General features: G+C 34.0%; 1 protein-coding gene and 1 long non-coding RNA gene across 3 annotated transcripts; one reads left to right on the top strand and one right to left on the bottom strand.

Annotated features, from left to right (window-relative positions):
- Nucleotides 1–370: 370 nt before the first annotated feature.
- LOC106621795 (uncharacterized) lies at nucleotides 371–23,149 on the bottom strand. Its single transcript, XM_036372219.2, has 15 exons — nucleotides 22,997–23,149; nucleotides 21,179–21,513; nucleotides 12,339–12,534; nucleotides 10,035–10,171; nucleotides 9,479–9,604; nucleotides 9,309–9,413; nucleotides 8,727–8,818; nucleotides 8,348–8,584; nucleotides 8,077–8,235; nucleotides 7,458–7,636; nucleotides 7,099–7,286; nucleotides 6,410–7,033; nucleotides 5,362–6,293; nucleotides 5,035–5,288; nucleotides 371–4,842 (listed from the first exon to the last, which is right to left on the bottom strand). The coding sequence occupies exons 3-15, from the start codon at nucleotides 12,532–12,534 to the stop codon at nucleotides 4,589–4,591; spliced, it is 3,483 nt and encodes a 1,160-aa protein (XP_036228112.2). The 5' UTR covers nucleotides 21,179–21,513; nucleotides 22,997–23,149; the 3' UTR covers nucleotides 371–4,588.
- On the top strand, nucleotides 7,631–9,402 carry LOC138857825 (uncharacterized). 2 transcript variants are annotated; one of them, XR_011397023.1, is made up of 3 exons: nucleotides 7,631–7,771; nucleotides 9,103–9,227; nucleotides 9,317–9,402. It is a non-coding gene; the product is annotated as an uncharacterized lncRNA (long non-coding RNA). The 2 variants fall into 2 exon arrangements; XR_011397022.1 differs by lacking the exons at nucleotides 9,103–9,227; nucleotides 9,317–9,402 and adding an exon at nucleotides 7,839–8,914.
- Nucleotides 23,150–23,834: the final 685 nt, after the last annotated feature.

Consider the following 23,834-nt stretch of genomic DNA (forward strand, 5'->3'; position numbering starts at 1 on the left):
CCTGATGTACCGTGGGAACTGCCCTGATATAATATAGGCTGACTTCGAAAATGTGAATTACAATATATAAGAAGAAAGTAAAATATTCTGTAATGCTTTCGAAATATTTTTGACACTGCATCATGTTTTGAAGCGCATTAAACCTGCAGTCGATGCGCAGTGACACAGAAAATCGCGTATCACAAATAAAGTTGATGGCGCTTTTGACATTTTCAAATGCAACGATGTGCTTGTTATTAGTTATTATGTAACGTCAAATTATATAATGTTGCTGCTGATATGTTTCTGAATAATTGGCAGGCGCCTTTAATAACCGCATTGAAGTAAATTAGACTTTCCTTCAACTACAAAGAAACTAAGGCAATTTTGTATTTTTCGTGTGTTTTTATTTGCCTATTTTTTGTGATGTTTTTTTTATATATATGAACTATTTATTATATGTTTTTAAAACATTTATGCTGGAAACATCGTTTTTTCATATTTTCTAAGGTTTGGTTATCTACTCGTAGGTGTGGTGCATTTTTATAAATAATGATCTATTTTATTTAATATAACAGACCAAAGTTGTCGTTACCCACTTGTGCAGGAATTTACATTATAATCGTACGTACGTATGTATGTATATATTTATATGTATCTATACATATGGTTCAGTGTATGTATATGTAAATGTATGTATATAGTAATTGCTCCCATTTGCTTTTGCATTTGCCTGTGCAAATGTATACTTATTTGGCTATACTTTCAATAACTTATTACATACCTACTAATGTACATACGTACTTGAGTGCAATGTGTTTTTAATATACTAGTATCTATGTATGTATGCAGTTATTTATGTAGTATGTTAATATTATATAAGTCTTATTATATAAACTGTCTTTTTTACGATAAGATTTACATACGTGCTTCATCGTCACAACACTTTCGAGATTTCTTTTGTAATATTCTTATTCTTGTAAGAATATTTTCTCTTATGTGAAAAGGGAGTCGGTGGCGAAGTGATGGAAGATGTAGGGTTGATCCATTACACAAATATATACGTATATACTTATACATGCATATGTGCTTTACGTAAAAAAAGAGTTAATTACAGAGTATTACCAGATTAATGGAATAAAAAATATTAAACTGAAAATTCAATAAATCAAATTTTTTAAAGTGTTCATAAGATTAATTAAAAACGAGAAATATTTTCAACAAATTGTTTGACACTTTTCAAGGAAAGTTGTACCAATTGTTAACAGATTAAGGAAAATGTTTCATTATTAAAATTATAAATGTTTAATACTTACGTTACAGATATTACAATTAATTATATCTTTACATGTTTTAATAAAAACTGATAATATCTGTGTATACTAAGTGAATTGCATCACTTTGGCATCGACACCCTTACATATTAAATCGCGTATTTTCATTTAATTACATAAGTGCCCTAAAGAATATATATTCTACTACTCTTAATTATAACTAGTTCTTAATTAAAGTTTCATTTGCTTTTGGCCTTTTCGCGGCACAATAAGGGGCCTGCTTCTCTCTGTTATGCTCATAATAAAATTTATATATAAAATAAATTTAACTATAAAGAGAATTATTCATTACTTCTTCGAAAAATACGTATATATATTTTTGTTGAAAAGCACATAAAAACGTCTTTCCATACAGGAAACCAATACGATGCTAGAAAATAACGAATTTTTTATATGAGGCGGTAAATTTTTAAACTAATTATAGTTAATTTAAATTTTTTTTAAGAATGGACTACATGCTTATATCTTACTATAAAATAGAAAAAAACTTATATCACTTATAATTAGATAATAAGTAACTAAGTATAGTTATTTTAGTATACATAAATGCAAAAATTACACGTTGCAGTACAGTACTTTTGAGTCTTAAAACGCTGTTGACGCACTTTATTAAACAAAAAAAAAATTGATGGATTGAAAGTATACAAAGTAGTCTTAAAACTTATGAATATATAAACTAATTTTATTATTGTTATTTTAGACTTTGAAATAAAGCTTTATTTATTTTGGTTTGATGGCGTCGTGAAATTATACGATTATCAAATTATGTAATAAGAAAATTATATTCAATTATTTTTATTAAAATTTTGTATTTAAATTATATTTCCTTATTCAATAAGTTTTGTTACCTTTCTTAATTCATTATCATGTTATATCCTTATATTACTCGGCAGAGAAATTGATTTTATACTTAAAAAGTAGTCAAAAACTATCAAAAGTTTCAAAAATAGGTTAGCCAATGTCAAATTTAAAGATTCTGATTTAAAATGTAAGCACCTATGAAATCTTAAAAATAAAAACAAAAACAGAGAGTTAACTTCTTCATTTGTTATAAAGCTACTTACGAATCAGGCGTGATTTTGTATTTACAAAAATATTTGAGTAAGGTTACTCATACGCCATGTAGACCATAAACAATTATTATATACCATATAAATGTTGTATGAACCTTGTTGAAATGTGGATACAATTAAAACTTTGTTGTGCATTTATAAACAAATATTCAAAATAAATTCCAATATTATATATATATTGTTTTTGTAATTTCGCTGAAACAGCATAACTCAAATATTACTGTCGAGTATATTACTCAATCTAAATAAATTTGTTTGCCCATCGTTTCGAAGTTTTCTGACATTTGACTATGCATTGCATTCCTGCCCAATTTATTTTTGAGTTTAGCGTTCTTAAACTATAATACTTTAATTAGGTAAGTGAGCACATATTCTTTACTCCGCTATATTATTTTGTTTCCGTTTTTTTTTTCAACGTTCTTTTTCCGAGATTTAATTATTTCTTTTTCTGGTTTCGTTTTCAAATGTGTTTGATTGAAAATGGCTGCATAATAATAAAATTACTTTAGTTTGTTTAATGTATTTCTAGAATTTGCGATTTCTTTTAAGTTTGTCATCCTTTCAATAATTACCTATTTTTCATGCCATTAATTAAAAGGTACCTAATTTACAATAGTTTTCTTTTTTTCCTATTTTCAATCTTTTCGCTACATTCGGACATACTCGTACAACATTATCGATACTTACGTTTATTGCTTAAATGTAAATTTTGCATTAGAAATATTCAATACTTTCAAAATACCCAATCAACTTATAAAATATGAAAAGGACATTTTAACTGATTAACTTTTTATGTGTGAAATTCATGTCAAAATACAGTAATTTTTAGTAATCTCGATTGATCAAAATTATGAATGTGTGTTTTACAGACAGAGGAAACTCTTGAATAAAGGTGGTGCATATGATTTTAGATAAATAAATTCAGAAATTTTTGTTGGAAATTTTTAAATTTTAAATGGAATTTGAGCACAACTACAATACTATTGCCCTAATTATGAAAAAAAAAATTGTATATGTTATACATATAAAAAAACATAATTATATGATTGTTGGGCATTTTGATTTGGCACCTATTGCTACAAGTCTAGAGTGCGTTTTTCTCTCTGTTGTTTTTATTATACAAAAAATACTCAAATTACAATTTTCGTAGTTGTAGTAAATTAAAGTTAATATAGTAATAAATTCCTTCCAGATAGTGTGAAGAGATAAATATTTAGAAATTAGATTTTCGATCGAACGTTACACAGTCAAAAAATCATATAAACACGCTGAGTGAGCCGAGAAAATATAAGTAGTGAAGCTAAAAAGTTATGTTAAAAGTTTTTATGTCAAATATATAAGAATTGAATTTCATATTTCGGTAAAATTTTGAGTTATTTTTCAATGAATATTTCAAAATTTGAGGTTACGAAAGTGATAGAAAAGACCTGTAAATGAGACAGTTTCTGCAATATTATTTTTTTGTGAATTTTCAGAGAATTTTTTTTGAGAAACTTCATCGTTTTGTTATAGGCGTTTTTTTCCCTATTTGTTATTTGTTTCTTGATATTATGTGAAAACGAGAGATCTATAACTGTTAAGTCGTTTTCAAACGACTGTTTAATTTTGCGAAAAGTTTTTGTTCCCAGAAATATAGGGGATTTGATTTTATGAAAGCAAAATTGTGCCATAATCTCGTATTCTTTTAAAGAACTGCAAATTTAAAACTCAGCGTGTATTTTTTCATCTGACGGAAAAATCGTTGTCACATTGTGTAATCATTTAAAAATATTGTTTGAAAATGTTTAGTTAATTACAGAAACGATTAGTTAAGTATAATCAAAAGGCAGTGATTGTATCGTTTTCTTATCATAAATTTGCTTAGCTGCGTTTGCTCAATTCTAACAGTATTTTTTGTTTTGTATTTTTTCTGGTTGTTGTATGTAATTGTTGTATTTTGAAAACAAGCGCTTAGAAAAATTCCTTATATATACTATATGTGTATGTCTGTAAGTATATATTTTAATTAGGGCACACCGTACACAATACACTGGGTCATGCATGCTGGATCGATATATCATCCTCGACGTATGCCCCGCCTTCTCTCGTACTCGTTGGAGTATTGTTAAAGCGACAGCAATAGCAGCACTAAAATTCATCGGCAACATATCACACAGTCGTTTCCCGATCGACATGTATATATTCGACCGGTTGTAGCCCGTGTCAAGAGGCTGGATCAATAAATAATGACTCCTTGTTGAAGTCCTTTTTGAGTGTACCATTTATGGTAATTTTTTGACCGACAGTTTTTTTACGTTTTCTCAATAAACCGAAAATACAGAATATGAGGCAAGCTGTAATAGCTGCTGCTATGCATCCGAGCGCCGCAAATACACCACCAGGCAGTTCGAGCAGTTTGCGCGCCGAGCCGCACTCCTGTTCAGATTCATCAAATCCAGATGGGCAGTTATTGTGGCCTGTAATAAAAATTATCAATTTTATATTTGAATAAAAATGTAACCAATTTTATCCAATCTCTTTTGAACTTGAATTTAAGTACATTTATATGATTCTGTTTAAATTTCTATATTGGCATGTTCAAAACGCGCAAAATCCACGTTTCCCAGTGAGTATTGTACAAGTAAAAGCACTTCTTCAACTCAACCTACCGTCACACCACAGACTGCCCGCAATACACGCATCCAATTCGGGGCATTTATATTCACAATCGGATTCTTTTGGATAAAAGCCGATGTCGGTTAGCGTATCATTGCCACCGCTGGTACCGCCAGTCATAACGCTGACGTTACTCTGCAAGTCCAACTGTTGAATTAACGAATTTCGAGTTCGATATATTTCCAACCATGTGAAAGCTATGTCGCCTGGTTCTTTTAATATGGGTTCAAGAACCAAGCTAACGGGCCTGTAAATGAGGATAGTTAAATAAAATGCATATATGCATATATATGTACATATGTATGTTCTAAATCAATTACTTATTGGTGAACAACGGTTGACCATTTGTCCAATCCTCTGAGAATATATGCAACGAAGTTGGTCTTGGTCCACTCTGTGCTGGACAAACGACACGCATTGGCTTCAAAGGCCGTCCAGCATATATAATTAAACGATTTTTTGTGTGACAACGCATTGCATCCTCTGACGTGGGATCAATGGGTAAATAAGAGCCCCAAGTCTGCACGAAGAGTGAATGCTCCAATGTTTGTGCTTCTATGCACCAAGAGAGACCCTCACAACTTGAGTCTTGTGATTTCATTGGGTACTTAATTTCATCTTCACCCCCGGATCCTTTCAGTTTTAGACGTTTGCGACATTCACTAACTCGTTTGAATTCATATGAAGCGAAAAAGAAAACATCTGCAAAATCTTCCGATATATTTAAACGATTAACGGTAAATGTTAGTTCCATAACACGTGAGTTGGATATAAATGTTAACGGTGCATTGCTATAAAGAGTACTGGAGTTGTCACAGAAACAACCCAATTGTATTTTTACATCACGAAATGGCACATCGAACAGGCGTAATTCCGTGATACGTCCTTCTGGGTCCAGTTGATTACAACGGGGGCGTCCAGTGTGTAGATCCGAATCTGTTGTACACGTAGTTCCCTCGCCAAATGTGACATTATGTAAAACCAGACGCACTCGCTCCGATGAACCAGCCTCAAAGCGGTACAGACAAGTCAGGTTTTTGGCACCACCTCGTCCATAGAGAAATACGTTTCGTGGCACTTGTATATTGCCTTTACGCTTGCGGAATACACGTGAACACAGTGGAGGTACAGGGTCCTCACCACGACGTCCCGGCCATGGTTCACCACCTTGCTCAGTGTCGACGAATTCATAATTAAGAGAAAACTGAGCAGGGAAAAGGGCAGTGCCGGTGTGAGTGTGGAACTCCAATTTCTGCAAAAAGAGGGCACACATGTACTTGTGTATATATTGAGTAGAATTCGCACAATATAAAAAGTTTCTTATTAAATAATTTAAAATTATTACAAACTATGTACTATTTCACTTACCAAATCCCGTCCAGAGCTGACATAGCTCTCCAAGGGACTGCAGGGTCTCAATTTATTGAAACCCAGCGCGTTATTGCTAATGGCAGTATGGTCACATAATTTGGGTGTCTCATAGTCGTATATTTCCAACATAAGACGTCGTTTGCCCTTAGAGCTCATCAACGAAACTGAAGTCTTTTCGGCTGACGTCGCGTCTTTGCTACTTTTACCACTACTACTACCGGAAATATAATTCAGACTCTCCTTAATGCCACTTATACCACCATTCACAACACCTCCACTTTGCTTTCCACCTGCCCCAGCTCCAGCTTGCTGGTAACCACTATATTTATTTTCATTGTTAAAAATGCTCGATTGTGTTGGACCATAAATGTATGTGTCCACAGGGTTCCATGCATTATCTATATTTACGCGTATATTCTTCCCCAACCTCGGATTTTGAGCGCTGTAATAATAGTTGCCATAAGAGCTTTGATTTAGCGTTGTCGGCTTGCCCCCGGCGGCGGATGATACTACAGGTGGTGGTGAGGGTGGTAGTCCGGTTGTTGTTGTGGTTTTCGAAGAAACATATGTTCCATAACTATCCCACATTCTCAGTCGTGTTATCCAAGGTGGCAGATCAGCCTAAAGTGTTAACGAAGTTATGGGTAAATATTTAGGAGGCAGTTTAAAATAGAGTTAATACTTACCCTGCCTAGGGTGTTGTTGTCATGGATAGTTTGTTGCAATATTTGCAGGTTGTAACTTGTGAACGATAGCCAAATCAGATCTCCTGGATAGCCGTGAAAGTGGTATGTGCATGTTGTGTTCGGTGGTAGAGTATGTCGTGGGCTTACGATGCGACCCATGCGCCCTCTCCGTGAAAATAGCACGTCATCTACAGCAAGTATATGTAAGTTATTTTATAATTCAATTTTAAGAACTTTATAATTCATATATCAGTACAGTTTCGTTTAAAACGTAAAATAAATATATTTTTTCATTAAAACAAAAAAAACATTTTAAATTTTAACTATAATTTCAGCATGATATATTTTACTTTACTCACCTGGATTTGTTGCATTTATATGGAACTCGCATGTATTCTTTGTGCCTTGTGCAAAATCGTACGAGTCTGAATCTGTGAAAATTATATCGACATCAAGTTCAAAACCGCGATTAGGCACACCTTGTTGGAGAGGCGCTGAAAAGGGGCTGGAATGGAATGCAACCAACATTTCTGGGCCACTGGAAATAAAAAATTGATAAAGTCTTTTTGTTTTTACGAATGGTAATTTTTTAAAGAGGTTACTGAATCAGACCGAATTGAGAAGCTCGCAAACAGCATTGCTATTGGAATTTATGAATATCCACATATACATTGTAAGTACTCTCCTTACTTACTTATATCCGATTACGGACTTATCATAATTTCGTAATTCCCCAAAAGTATTTAGGTAGCGGTTTATATTACTCTAACAACAAATGCAACCAAATTAGCTTTTCGGGCTCTTTAACACCTGGATAATCATTTTGAAACTACCACAAATATTTATGGTGACCACAACGCTAAAAATTAATAATTCCCCACTAAATAATTTCAGATTGGGCATGAAAACTAGCATAAACAAAAGCCGATTTATCACAGTGATTTTAGTAAAAAAATTTTCCGTATGCCCTTTACTTACCGTGATACCACACGTGGCAACCAATCGCCACCACAGTATTTGGCCAAAACCGGATCATTCGTTGAACTGCCATCATAGAAAATTAGATGATCACGTTCCCCTGTACAGTCCGACCACGCCCGAATGGAACGTGAAGTTTTGTTGAAGCTCGCAATAGATCTAATCAGACAATAAAAATATGTGTAATACAATACAAGTATTCAGAATTAACTGATAACACGTAATAGCTTCAGCCTTATTCAGCTTATTATAGCTAAATAACTATAATTACCTTTTGACGAGAGCTTTGTGTTGATTTTCTTGACTAACGGCAATCATGGCATGTTTACTAGTCGGCACCTCCTTTTGCCTTATAGTCCAATAGCATGTTACATTTCTCGGATACATTCCCGGATAATTTGGACTCTGCAAATGGCATTTATTGCGATAACACTCATCGAATTGGCGTGTACAATAAGTGCCGGGTGTTACGCGTCCCAATTCCAAAGGCTTATCAGGCAAACCATATCTGTTGTTCAAAATCAAAACAATTAATAGCGTTAAATATGCGTGTGTGCGATTAAATTTTAGACGATTTTGTAAAAATATTTACGCCATAGAATAAAACTGTATTAAAAGAATCTTATAACCATTCGTGTATACATACGTACCTAACTACAGCATCGGTTTGACTGATAAATTTGTATCGTATTTTAAATTCAAATGGCTTTTCATCATGTATATTCTTGGGCGGATGAAATACCTACAAATATAGTTAAATAAATATTTGAGAAAATGGCAGAAAGAAAACATAAAGTGACAACTATTTTTATGGAATTTAAAAAAATAGTAAATAAAGTGAATGATATTTTAAGTGTGAGGCAGAAATTTTTGTATGGTTTTTTCTGATTTATTCAGCGGTCTATATATACAAAAAGCCCAGTTCATTTCAAATTTTTTAATTAATGTTATATTTTATCTACAATTTATTTAGTTCTAAACCTTTTTATATATAGCTGATAGCTGATAGTTTTGTTTTATTTTCAGTTGTCTTATTGAAATTACTTTTTGAAATTCCTCTCACTTGTTGCGATTTCAAAGATCAGTGAATAGAATGTTTTCACTAAACGTTTTCATCTACAATCTGCATCTACTTATAATATTCAGCTTGGGTATAACAATAATTAAAATAACTTAATTCACATTTAAAGTCTAAAAATATTTTACATTCCAATGCATTTAGTTTTACTTACTTTAACAGACGCTGTTACTGTTGTTGTTTCGCTAAAATACAATTGTGGGCCAGTGGCTTTCCCACACCAAGAGCCTCCTGTGAATGGACGCCCCAGTTCACTTAGCTGCAATAAATAATTTGAAATTAAAAACAAAATATTTTTCAGAATGCAATTAAATGGAAACTCACCTGCATAAAACCCTCCGGACAACCCGGCAATTCGCCCACGGGGTTAACATTACTCTCGTAACCTTCAATATCTGAGTCGACCATGCCCTCATCAAAGCGGCCCACTGTGAAGCTATCGAAAATAATCTGAAGAAATGTAAAAGTTGTAATTATTTTGGTTTGAATTGTGTAAAAATTCACTGGTTGAGCCTAGCGCATTAAAAATCCAGGTTTATTTAAGGTGGTTTGTAACAAAGGATATTAGTAATGCACAATAGCACATGCGCATACACATATATCTGCGAGTGTTTGTATATTTACATATGAATTTAAGTAAGTGTGTGAGTGTATGTAAATGGAATATATCGATGTAAGTTGCAATTGTGTGCCCAGGTGTTGGTAAAGGTATAGTTTAAAATTTTATTTCTGACTCTTTAGAATATTCAGGCCAAATGGAGCACATACAAGTATATATGTATATATATGCATGCATAAGCATTTGTGAATGCTCACATTGGTTTGTATGAGTTTATAAATAGTCAGTAAATTTGAAAGCGATACTCAATAGTATACTTACTTGCACAATATCGCCTTGTTCACGCCCAGAAGCTGTGAATGTTAAGTGACATAAAAAAGGCAGTCGGTTCCATTGTGGTGTTGGTACCTTTAATGTATAGGTGCGGCCAACGTCACCATAATAAGTTCGGTTGCAAACTGCAAATTGAAAATAAATTATTTATGTGTTAAAATGATATGTGTGGCAATGCGGTCGTAACATATATATAAAATTAGTGCTTTACAATGATTTTTCAATCAAATCGTAAGTTCAATTCTTATTTTATAGGAGGCAATTTCTTGATGCAGCCTAAAATTTGTAAACGGTTCTCTTCGCTTCTTGCCGTTGATAGAATAAGAACGGGTTAGGTGAATTTTAAAGTATTTATGAACCACTGCTGATTTTCTTTAGAAACTTTTGGATGCCGAAATGTTGTTGGGAATCTTTTATATATAATATTTTTAGATTATGTCCCGCCTGGTATATGAGCCACAGCCAATCAATACCACTCCAGTATTTTACTTGTTGACTTAAAGTGCATTTATTTTAATCATATTTTCACAACTTGGGTTTACATTTAACGCTCTTTGTTTGTTTGTGAGCAAAAGTAGTTCGAACTTTTATATTCTTGCAACATGTTGCAACAAAGCATAATAGTAGTGTTTACCTAACGGTTGTCTGTATCTAAAACCAATCGAGATAGACATAGAGTTTTATATAAATAAATGATCAGGATGACGAGACGAGTTGATATCCGTGTGATTATCTGTCCGTCTGTCCATCCGTGCAAGCTGTAACTTGAGTAAAAATAAAGGCATTTTGATAAAACTTAGAATAAGAAGGTTGGTATTGTGGATGGGCGTAATCGGACCACTGCCACGCCCACAAAACGCTATTAAACGAAAACGAAAACTAAGATACAAAACTGTAATTTGGTATAAAGAATCAAAGTAAGGAGGGAATCTGTGGTTTGAAAATCTTAAAAAAGTGTGCATGGCCCCGTCCGCTAATAGGTTTAATGTATATATCCTCAAAGCCATTCAAGCTATAACACCCAAATTCACACAGTACAAATAATTTCAACACTTCTTGCAGCAGTGTTAGGTAGCGTAGGTTTTCGTTAAAAACTCCTAAAAGTACTTGAACACTTTCAACCAAACTCGGTAGCTAGCACTATCCTGTGCTACAGCGTGAAAATGGGTGAAATCGGACTGCAATTATGCCCACTTAACATATGTATGCAACTTTGAATGCCATCTGATTCCTTCACTTTTCTGTATACCAGTCAAGAAAAAACGAATATATCGGTATAAAACCTCGTACAAATAGTGCCTTTAAGGTATAACATATGGCGCCTAAATATTGTCGAAATCGGTCCATAACTGTTCAAGCTCCCATATACCGAATATGTGGACTCTAGTGCCTATTTCTGACTTTTTATAATAGTATGTCTGTATGTCAAAAATGGGTTGAATTGGGTCAATATATCCCTTAGCGGGGAGTATCTTTTTCTAATAATAGTGTATCTTTCTGCCTCTAACGTTAAAAATAGGGAGAAAGCTTTTATCACTCTAAAGTGACTCTACTCTATACATGTACCTATATTGGTGATATACCTTTATGAAACTCAGAAATCACCTTTTTCTATTCATGATATGTGGTATTGCTAAAAATAACTAAGAAAACTCTTACTAGATGAGCTTATAACTTATCTTCATTTGCATATGCATGTGTATGACTCTTTTTTTCTCAAAGCAGCTAATAATTGCATTTGTGATCTCTTAAAATATAATTTTGAATGGTACTCACTACATATTTGGCACGTTAGACTTTATTTTATTATTATACCCTGAACAATAGGAAAAAAGGAAACGTCACAAATACAAAAAGTATATACATATATACATAAATAATCGATCGGCGTGACGAGCTGAGTCAATTGTCTTTCTGTCTGTCAACTAGTCCCTCAGTTTTTGAGATATCGATAGAAATTTTGCACCCGTCCTTTTCTCGCTAAGAAGCTGGTCATTTGTCGGAAGGTCCGATATCGGACCTATATATCATATAGCTGCCATACAAACTGAACGATCGGAATAAATTGCTTTATGGAAAACCTTTTCATTTGAAGAGATATCTTGACGAAATTTGACATGGATTATTATCCAAGGCAACAATGCAATCTCCGAATAAATTGTTCAGATCGAAGCACTATAGCATATACTGCCATACAAACTGATCGATCAAAATCAAATCCTTGTTAGGAATATTTTGTATTTGTGAAGGGTATTATTAACATATTTTCGTGTTTTTTGATATATTACTTACCCGAACAATGCTTTGGCTCATCACTGTTGTCCTCACAATCCGCTCTTCCGTCGCAGAATTTGTCCAGCGGTATGCAAATATTGTTGTTGCCTTTGCAAGGAAACTCAGAGACACGGCAGGCAAAGCCGAGCATAATCGCCAACTGTACCAGAACCAGTGTGAACCAAGTACCCCATTTGCCAGTGTAACCAAACATCTGCGAAACAAAATCATAAACACATTAATTACCATAATGAGTTTGGGCTAAACAGCAGCAACAAAATAATTAACCTTCTTTAAATCTATAAAACGAGTGTGTATGTAAATAACATTTCAGTTGATACAAAAATAACTAGCATATGGCTATGTTTGTGTGTGTGTGAGTTCGTGAATTCAGTTTAGGTAAACGGTTTCATTTACTTTTTCAAATTCTCAAATACCGAATGTATTCTGCATTAAATTGAAATCGTCCAAAGTTTGCCACTTTCACGCCGTCCTTTGCCGGCTGGCTAAGATGCCATTGTGGGCACCCACATTTATAATTGACAGCAATTCCCTGCGGTCGCTCGGTGCTTCACAATGGAGTGCATTTTGCTACAGTCACCGCGCATTCACAAACTTTATTCAGCTTACGCCGCACCGTTATTTAGTCAAACAGCCGGAAACGGTGCAAAACGGTGGGAAGATAGGAGTGAGATCAACTGCCGAAGCTGGTGTTTGTGTGTTTGTGTTGGTGGCTATTTGGTGTTGGTCTGCCATTGTGGTTGAGCGAATCGAGCGCGCCTGCTTTCAATTGCTTAAATATCCTGCTCTCTGCACATCCTGCAGCCTTCTTTGTGTTTGTTATATCAAAACGCTTCATTTATTCAGCCAGCAGCTGTTCGGAGTGACCGCCAAGGTGGAAGGAGAGACACCTCATGCACCCAGCACAGCCACTGATGCTGCAGTAGTCGACGTCGAAGTCTGAGCCTGGAGCCGTTGCCAGTGCCAAAGCCAGAGTCAGAGCAAGTGCCGGTGTCGGTGCCGGTGCTGTTGCGGGTGGCTTAGTCGAGGCGAGGGTATTAAGTGCACTAAACTTAACAGGAACTCGCCAACAAATGATGCCATCAAATTCACCATTTGCCTTGCAACAACAATACCGCCGCCTTTTCAACTAACAAACAATAAAAGTAGCGTCCACAAACGCTTTACAATGGGGCCACAGTGAAAGGTATTAAAGGCAGGCGAGAAATCGTTGGAGAATGATTATTTAAATGTTGTGCGCTTTTTGTTGTTTTGTTGTTGTTACCTTCTTTATTCATTTTTTTCTTTTTATTGCATATACGTTTATAGATGTTTGTTTGTGTGGCTATGTGTATGTGAGTATATGTTGCGAGTACCGACCAATTTACTTTTCAAGCTGTTCTCCTTTAAATATCCATTCGATAGAAATCGTTGGCTCGTGATGTTAACATTGGCGATTGCTAAGTATGTACTTATAAATGTTGCACCATACTGTAGCTGAAGTTTGTTTTGAAAGTGGCAGTGAAACTATAAGGATCCTTATAAAATAATTGTTGAGCGAAGCAAATACCTATACAAACACATAAACTTACGCATACAAGCATTGCTATTACATAATATACATATACATACATACGTATGGGTGGCATTCAATATTTAATAATACAATTAATTTGCCGAATCGATAATTTTCAATGAAAATTCACTCAAATTCACTAGCTCAGCTAGAGCAGGCACTTACATACATATATAGTACAATGGTAGGTTATGTGCTTCATATACACACAATTTGAAGAAATTAGCATATATTTTAGTTAGTAGTCAAAAGGAAATTGAAAGTGGATTAATTGTGTCCACTTTTGTATTTCCCTTTAAACGAGACACTCGTGTCTGCCCAGTTGCATAATTGTGCGGAATATACATATATGTAGATAGACATACACATTATAAGTATATATATTAGGTTGGTCAAAAAAAAAGACGAAAAATGGATATTAGCGGTTGAATTTGATTATTTTAAGGCAATTTTTTTTTCTTATGAATTTCATAACTCAATGAAAAAAAATAATTTCAATTTGTAAAACTCACAGTCTTGTAAGAAATTTACTGCTCTACATTCCATTTTGTAGATCATTCAGTTTCCCACAAAATCTATGAAACGAGATATTTTTTCAAGTAGTTGGAAACGAGATATTAATTTTTCTCTCTGATAATTAGGAAAAAAAGAAAACAGTAAGAGGGAGAACCTTCCCGTTACAATTAAAAGTTCATACTCGGAGAGATTTTCTTAGAGGTGTCTAAGAACCTATTTTTCAAAATACCAAGTGAAAATAAAATTCGCTTTTTTACCCACCCTAATATATATTATTTCAATTAACCTGTATTTTGAGTAGTTAACATACTTTGTGTAGGGGTCACCCTGTGAGGAGCTAGTAACGAGTACAAAACATTTGATGTCAAGTTACTATTAATTAAATTATGTGAAATTATTATAAATTTACAGAAAATGAGAATAAATGCTCAAAAACATATGAAGCCAACAAATTATATCAACAATAACAATTTGAAGTATCAACACATAATTTTTACATTAAAATATAACGACGAAAAATATAAATAAAAGAAGGTGCTCCTACTTTAAAACAATTCGTCTTTGATGGTAAATTATTACCTCTCTCTATATCTTCGCTCTCTATTGCCATTTTCTAAATAATTATGTACATTACGCTATCTTAGAACAACAATGATTGTTAAATACTTGTATGTAATTTGTAAGGTGTACTAGTTAAGGTCAGTATACAAAACATTTAGTTTCTTGATCTTGATAAAAAATTGGTGTCTAGCACAAGAGCGCCAATAACAATGCGTCAAGTGATCAATTGCGAGTACCTTTAATAAACTAATATTTGAATGTAAATATTTAACAATTCATTTTCATTGTTTTTAAATAATAATAATACGTTCCTTTAAGAAATAATGAAGTACAATTCTATTATACATATTAATTTTACCAGCTTTCAGGAGAAAAATCTACATACTGGTTGCATTTGAGAATCGTCTTATTGACTATACAGTAAACAAAAACATGCTGCTTACCCACCCATCAATAAATTACAAATCTTGACGTGATGCTTTACAAACCTTAAAATAATACTTCATTCTAATAAATATTTAAAAATATATATTTTTTTTCAAATTTGTTGATGTTTCTTGTTTAAAATGAAAATTGGTTATTTTTTAAGATTAATGTTGCTAATTATACCCTGAATAATGTACCTTGAGATTAAGTTTGTCCCGATGTTTGCAACACCGAGCGTCATTTTTGCCCCAAGCAGCTGCTCATTTATCGGAATCGAAACCCGGAAAACTTTTTCATTTGACGAGATAACTTCACAAAAGGTAGTCTAAGGCAATTGTAAAATCTTCGAAGAAATTGGTCTGATCGGGTCACTATAGGATATAGTTGCCATAAAAACTGACCAATCTAAATTAAACTCTTTCAAGGAATCTTTTGTATTTGTGAAGGGTATTATTGTTTCGGTGCAACCGCAGTTAACGTTATTTCTTGTTTTTTTTCTGAATTATAAAGCTATAATATTCTTCACAGAACTTGATTCCGATCGTTAAATTTGTATGGCAGCTATATGATATAGGGATCTGATCTAAACAATTTCTCCGGAGAATATATTGTTGCCTTAGACAAGATACCTCATCAAATAAAAAAGCACTTTACTCCGATCGTTCACTTAATATGGCAGCTATATGCTATAGTCATCCGATCTACACAATTTCTTCGGAGATTGAAATATTGACTTAAATAGTTATCCATGCTAAATTTCGTGAAGATAACTTGTTAACTGATAAAGTTTTTCATACAAGTACTTCATTCCGATCGTTCAGTTTGTATGGCAGCTATATGCTTTAGTGGTCCAATATAGGCCGTTCCGACAAATGAGCAGTTTCTTAGCGACGAAAAGACAGGTGCAAAATTTCAGATCGATAACTCAAAAACTGGGGGACTAGTTTGTATATATACAGTCAGACGGACGTGGCTAAATCAACTCAGCTTATCATGCTGATCATTTATGTATATATTTTATAGGATCTCCGACGTTTCCTTCTGGGTGTTACAAACTTCGTGGCAAACTTAATATACTATAATAATACCATAAGATCCTGGGCGTATGATTAATACGGTCATATATGTACATACTAATTCGGGGTGGAGCGTATACGTAACATTTTTTTTTTATAAGAAAACTGTATTACCGCTAGGTTTCATTTTAGAAAATAGTTCTGAATAATATTTTACTTTTGTTCGTTAGTGTCGTTTAAGTAAACCTAGTTTTAGGTGCACTGCATTTTTGCTAGTCTCGTTGAAAACATCTCTTATCCATCTCATAATGAGTAAACTATATTAGTTATATACTACGAGTATACTATCATAGAACTTGGCTGATATCATTTATTTATTATCACTCATCCCGTGTGACACCCGTTTTTCTTAAGGTTTTTCGGAATTTCTTATAGTGAAATAAGAAAATACAGATTTTTACTATAAATTTATTAAGCCTTTAGCTGTAATTTTGAATTTTTTAAGTAAAATATTTTGTTAATTAGTAAATTTATCACAGGCACTCATGCAGAAAAAAGGTAGGCAAACGGCGCCAATGATTATTGCAGACTGGCTAATCTAAAATCAAACCTAAATCTTTTACAAATGTTGAAAGTTGAATTTTTTAAATGTTTAAAAATTAACTTTTTATGAAAAAAAACTATTCAATAAATTAAAAATCCTAGTTCGAGCGATATGTATAATCTACCATTAAAATTTTAAAGCTATCGAAAAAAACGATTCTTTTTGTAAATAAATATTTTAATAAAAATTTTTTTTTAAATAAATATTTATATAAAGTTAGAAAATTTATTTGCTGATAATAAGAACTTTAGGATTAATACTCTTCTATCCACTTCATATACCGTTCTTAACAGACTATACCTAAAGTCACACCTAAAATAACACTTCTTATTTAATACATACTCGTTTACTCAGCGAAGAAACTTAAACTTTTAGTCTCAAGCAAAAAATGTTTTTATTTACTTAAAAACTATTCTAAATACGTTTTTTTAATGACAAACTGTAAATTACTAACCAATATGCAACACACATTCCCACTATATGAGTACTTTATGTCTGTACAGAGTATAGTATTGCTGCTCTTTTTATTATTTCTATGCTTGCAAGAATTCACTTGAACTCACACACATACATACGTTGAAGCACACAAACACTTTTATGTATATGCATTCATACCATTGAATGTGTACTTATGTACTTATGTTTGCTCAAGAGTTGAGGCTTATGGCAATGTAACCACCTTGCGGTGATTGATGCTGCACTGGTTTCGGGGTTTGGTTAGCTCCAGTTCCGTTGCCTTCTAGGTAGGCAGCTTGCCGGATTGGCGGGTAGGTAGTCGGGCAGCGAGGTAGGTGTGAGTGTGGTTGGTTGTCCTTTAAATTTAGCCAGGAATGCATGGGAATGTTGCGCAATGCTGTACGATGATGACACGCCTTGGAGCTATAGCGATGTTTACTGCGTATCTCGTACGTGATTCGATTGCAAAAGCAATTTGGCTTCTGATTCCCAACAAGCGGACAATTTCAGAAGTTTGCTTAAAAAGTTTTTCTGCATTAAAAAGCACCCATCGATTTTTTAAGCGTCACTTCAAAATATTACGGTTAACAATGCGGCTTTCTCAACATATTCAAGGGTTCTGAAGGAAATTTTATTTATTTCGCGATTTTTATTTTCATGATTTCATAATAAAAAAACTTATGCTTGCTGGCCATCGTCTTATTAAATTATGCTTACTATTTCTAAAAACTCTGTTATATCATTCGTCATTTTACCAATAGTGTATTCTAGTACTTGCTTATCACACTCACAATATTCATTGCATCTAGTATTGTAGACCTGATTACGTTTTTCATAAAAGAGGGTTTCCTACATTTGTGACCGCTTCACAAAACTCACTCGTATTTAATTCAATTTCATTCTTATAGCCAGAGCTTAAGATAACATTTTAAAATTTAGTCGAAAAATAAACAAATCAAACAATCAAAAGTCAAACGAAATAGTGAAACAATGTGCAAAAAATAACAATAAACACGCCGAGCTAGTGAAGCTAAATGTTAGTATAATTGAGTCAGATGAAATAGTCTACCTTTATTGACATTTATATAGAACTTTTATACTCCGTATAAATCAAATAATTTAGATAGGTATGTATGTGTGTTAAGCGTCTCGCCCTTGAAAGAAGAGTAATCCTAATTAAGATTTATTTAAAGCATTACATTTTTGGTACAAGGGTTAACAAAAAATATGTCTCAATTTATTTTGACTCCCCAGCAACCCAAATTAAGCGGTGATAAGTTGTGCTCCATGCAGCTAACAAGGCGAGGTAGTCTAACACAACAAGAGTAAAATAAAAGTTTTATGTAATTTTGGTGTACTGAAACCACCAGTGGTGGCATCATTATACTCCCTAAAGAATTATTTTATATAATTAGTGGTGTTTGAGAAGTTTGTTAAAAAATGTAGTCTAGTGGAAAGTAAATATGAAATGAAACTTTGTTTAGCAAGTCGACAGTCTTTCTTAATATTTTAGGTCAATAAATAATTATTGATGTCTAATTTTCCATATTATTATTTCGTTATTATTAATCAAAAATTTATTCATATATTATTTTCATATTCATTGATTTTATTGAAAATCTGCAAAATCCTATATTGTATTGTAAATCAAATTAATATAGTATCAATGGAATAAAATTAGCCATCCATCTGATCATTTGAGCTGGACTGGTCCATTTTAACTGCGCGTATAAACAGAATCGACTAATAATTTCGTTTTCTAGCTTGATACAACTTTTTCTTATGTTCGTGTGAAGCTTGATATCCACATAGCAATTAGTGTGTGTTCGGCAGTTATAAGTTTAACACGAAAAAATTGAACAACGAGTTTGCTTAAAGTTTTGTGTTTCCAATAGATTCACGGCTGTGGAATCGTTGAAAATGTTGCAGAAGTGTTCCAGGGAGTCTACTTCATCACGAACTCAAAAATTTGAATGACACAAGGCATTCAGTGATGGTCGTGAAGTCATCAGAAACTTGCCTCATGCGAGCCATCCATCGACCTCTGTTAACAAACGATTACTTAATAAAAAATTTAATAAATTGTACTTGAAAGTCATCGTGTTCGCATCGGGGAGATAGCAAATGATCTCAACATCTCTTATGGACCGACTCAACACATTTCTTTAAATGTTTTGGATAGGAGGCATGGTAATAGTAGACTCATACCAAAAGCTCAAAAATCAAGTACATGTCACAAAATAGATGTTTGACAACGTATCTGAGCATAATACATTCATTAAACACATCATTACTGGTGACGAGACATGGGTTTCTGAATATGATTTCGAAACTATCGATATATATGATAATATGAAGTACTATGTTTCTAAGTTCGTTTTAAGTACTATAATGACATTGTTTCATCAAATACATATATAGTACGATTTCGAAATGGCTGCCGCGGTAGAGCGAACTTAGTGTAAGCCGACAGTAAAACGCCAGGTAAAATTAAATAAGGAAGAAAAAAACAAATTTCACACGAGCTTTAAAGGAAACTTTTGAGTAATTTTGATCGATCTTCTTCTTTTATAAGGAGACAAATCCTTTATTTCGTAAGCAAACTACTATAAACACATACTAACTGCAATTACTATCATATACACATATATACATTTAATAGCAATTCCACTTAGCTTCTCAGCATCTGAACCGTATTAAATGCAAATATCTGGAACATGAAAGCGCCAAGAGCCATACAGTATTAGCATTTTAAAAACAACCACAGTATGTTGGGCTTAGAATATGCTCCCACCAGTTGTTTTATTCAGAGTTAAAGATTGCTGAGCTTCATATCATATTATATGCATTGGCGGTATGAAAACATGACTTCACAACCCCCACTTATAGTATTATACAACCATTTGGACACAGTACTAATGTGTTAAATAAAAAGTCGGAGACAGTAAGGTGTGTCCTACGATGCCTTTCATGCTCCGCAAGCATATGAATAAGGTATGTGTGTGTGTGAGTATAAGTGTTTGATGTACACGAGTTCGATGTAGCAGCGAAAGATTTTAAAAATTTCTATCTGAAAATAGACGACCATAACTAAGTACTTGAGTAAACAAATAAAAGTAAATAAAATACAAAAAGCAAAAATCTTACAAATGTACAACTGATAAGTTTGGTCTCTCTTACTTGCTGCCGCTCTCTTCAATACACGAGTGCACATATGCACTGCGAAGACGAGTGTTGTGCACAAAAGCACACAGCCTTAGGTGAATTAATGCGAGTATTGACATGTGGGCGAGACAAAGTGTTTAAAATCCTTCCAGTTATACTTTAGCACGAATTCGTTGCCTATAAAGTGTTTAATGGCATGTACGAGTATGCGTGTGGTTTTGTGCGTGTTTGTGCGAGTGTGATTGTGTAGGTATGCTGATGTAAATTTCTACATGTATGCTACATGGCATAAGATGCATTTGAATTTATGCACACATGCAGATGTGTAAAAATGAATATGTGTTAACGGCCACAGATCTGTGCCTACAAATGCATACATATATTTGTACTCTCCTGCTCATTTGTATGTTTGTCAATAAGTAAAAGTTCGTTGTCCTTATATTATTGTACATATGCGTACATACAAATACTATACATATTTACATGCAAAGCGTAACAGCATACACATGTACATAAATATAAGTGTCTTTGCACTTACCTTTGTGCTTTATGCCAACGAGGGTGCAAGAATTGAGTTTCAAGATTCGACGCAGCCACAATTATGTCCGTGCGTTGCGTGGCCCACTGCTTTGAAACGGCGCGAATCCGCGTATCCACTATAGTTGATTGTTGCTTTTGTTGTTGTGGCTTATTACTGAGGCGTCGTTTGCCATCCAAGACAAGTGTACATTTGAATTGCCGCACAAATAACGGTTTGCAATTTTTATCTATGAAGTCACACATATGTATGTAATACATACATAACAGCATAGATTTGATATGAACCGAAGCGCTGCTACGCTCGCACACGCACACTTTATTTTATTAAATGCTCTGTAAAAAGGGAAATTTATATTCTAATATTTACTTATCTTTTTTTTTTTATACAAACAATTTTCATATTGTAAATATTCACGTGCATGAATTTTGATGTTTTAAAGTATACTTTGGTTGAGAATATTTTTTTTTTATTTTTCATATATTAAAATTTTAAATTTCGAGCCGCTTCTTGGTTAAATTTATAGCTATACAAGGTGTATATGTATATGTAACAAACTGTCTTTTCATTACTTAACACTCTCGTTGCGCTAGCACAACAACTCGAAACTCCAAAGTTAGCTCAAGTGGGTGCCTAATAATTAATGACGCCAGCGCAATGGCGTAATCTGTGTCGATGGGCTAAGATTGCAATGCAGAACTATAAATATATTTTCACAGGCATAGTTTTATAAATATATACGAATGCATGCAGCTATTTATAAATAAAGATAAAAATTTGCCAATTAAATTTCATATATTTTACCCTCAAACTCATTTATTAAATTTTGATTTTTGCTTGAATTATTAATAAAACTTCACAAATCTCTTTTGCTATAAAATAATAAAAATAAAGAAACACTTTCCATTTTTTCTACAATCACTTTCAATTCTTATGGCGTACGCTTATGTTACGTGCATTTGTTTTTGTTATTGTTTTTGTTTCACTTTATTTAGCATTTAGCTCTTGTTCGTCTTTCGCCAGGATCTAACGAACCATAACACAAATTCGTTAATGTGCACAGGAAAGAGCAGTTGAGCGCTGCGGATCTCAACTTTTCCTTATTCCATGCGTCCACAAAAAACGAGCACACATTTGACCAAGTTGTACACTATTGGTGTGTGCGTGTAAGTGTGGGGTCGTTTGGTAGTTGTGACGCGGGTGTATCCACTCATGCCCCGTACTGCTCGCGAATAAATTTTTAATCTGACAATTTCGAGGGTCGCACCGCCAACGCAAATGATCAAAGAATAGCACTAACACCATTCCAATAGAATTGGAAGGAATTATGCGCGTTGTTGTTGTTATTTTTTGCTTGCTTCGAATTCATATAATATTTATTTCGCAATCGATGCAAATCATTTACATTTTGGGTGTACCAATTTTGGGTATAAGAAAACTGAGCACTGCGAAGTTTCGTTCTGTGTGAGCATATTTAAATCTAATTGGCAAAACTTAACACTATTTGTGCAACACACACATCCACACACACGCATGTACGCTAGAGCACTGCATAAGATTTGTATGGTGATGGAAATGATTGCGCATTCACACCCACACGTATTTTCAATGCGTATGTATGTATGTGTAAGAATAGAGGCACCCATATATGTACCCACTCGTATACATATACACATTTATAATACTTTATTTCACACTTGAGCGCCTACTAAACTATTCATGCCCTCTATGCATCTATTTATTGCTATTTATACACTTTTTACTGGAACTGCAGTGCATTGATTTATTATTTTTACACCTTGGCCACTTTTCTGTCACCTTTTGCTACACTTCGTACCCTACACTTTAATCAATTCATGATACTTGTTTAAGCAAAATCCCTATTGGTATCCCTCTGCGACTCGTTAGCTCCACCGTCGGCTATGCGGCACCGTTGCTATTCATCGCTGTTCACGTCCTTATTCGAACTAACCGTTGCCAGCTTGCACAGCCAGTCGCTTACTTGGTCCTGGGCAAGTAAACGAAACGAGCTGCTCTCGCCACACGACGGTAACCAACATTCGCTCAGCTCAGCTGAATTCGTGCCTCCTTCGTGCGGCTACTGCTGCACGCTGCTCGTGCACCATGTCGCTGTCCTTTTCGTGTGCGCCTACCTGCGCTATGCCTATGAATCGGCTGCGCAGCCTGTCGGCCTTGTTACATTCAGCGAACGCTTGATGCGCATGCATTGGAAATTCGTAACATTTTGACTTTTATATTTGATATTTGCTACACTTCGTACGGGCGGCCAGAAAACTGCTTAGCGGCCAACAAACACGGTACGTACAAGTATAGGTGTGTGCGTGTGTGCACACACAGTACGTCTGCCACTCAAAGTCTCGGCTATCCAAACTATTTTGTGCACGTGCTGTCCGAAGTTCCATACTGACATTGTTACTGCTAAATATACATATAAATACACTTACACACACACACTATGTGTAGTGCGAACATATATTATTTAAAAACATTCCGAGCCGCTTGCCAGCTTGCTGCCATGTTCCTGTCTCCATCTGTGTAGGATAACAAATGCTGAAAAACGAAAAACATATGACTTTATTCACACTCATTCAGCGCACATGCGCCTTAACAAACATTTGTTTATGTTCGCTGCATA

The sequence above is a fragment of the Bactrocera oleae genome, chromosome 6 (assembly GCF_042242935.1).
Source record: "Bactrocera oleae isolate idBacOlea1 chromosome 6, idBacOlea1, whole genome shotgun sequence".
NCBI lineage: Eukaryota > Metazoa > Arthropoda > Insecta > Diptera > Tephritidae > Bactrocera > Bactrocera oleae.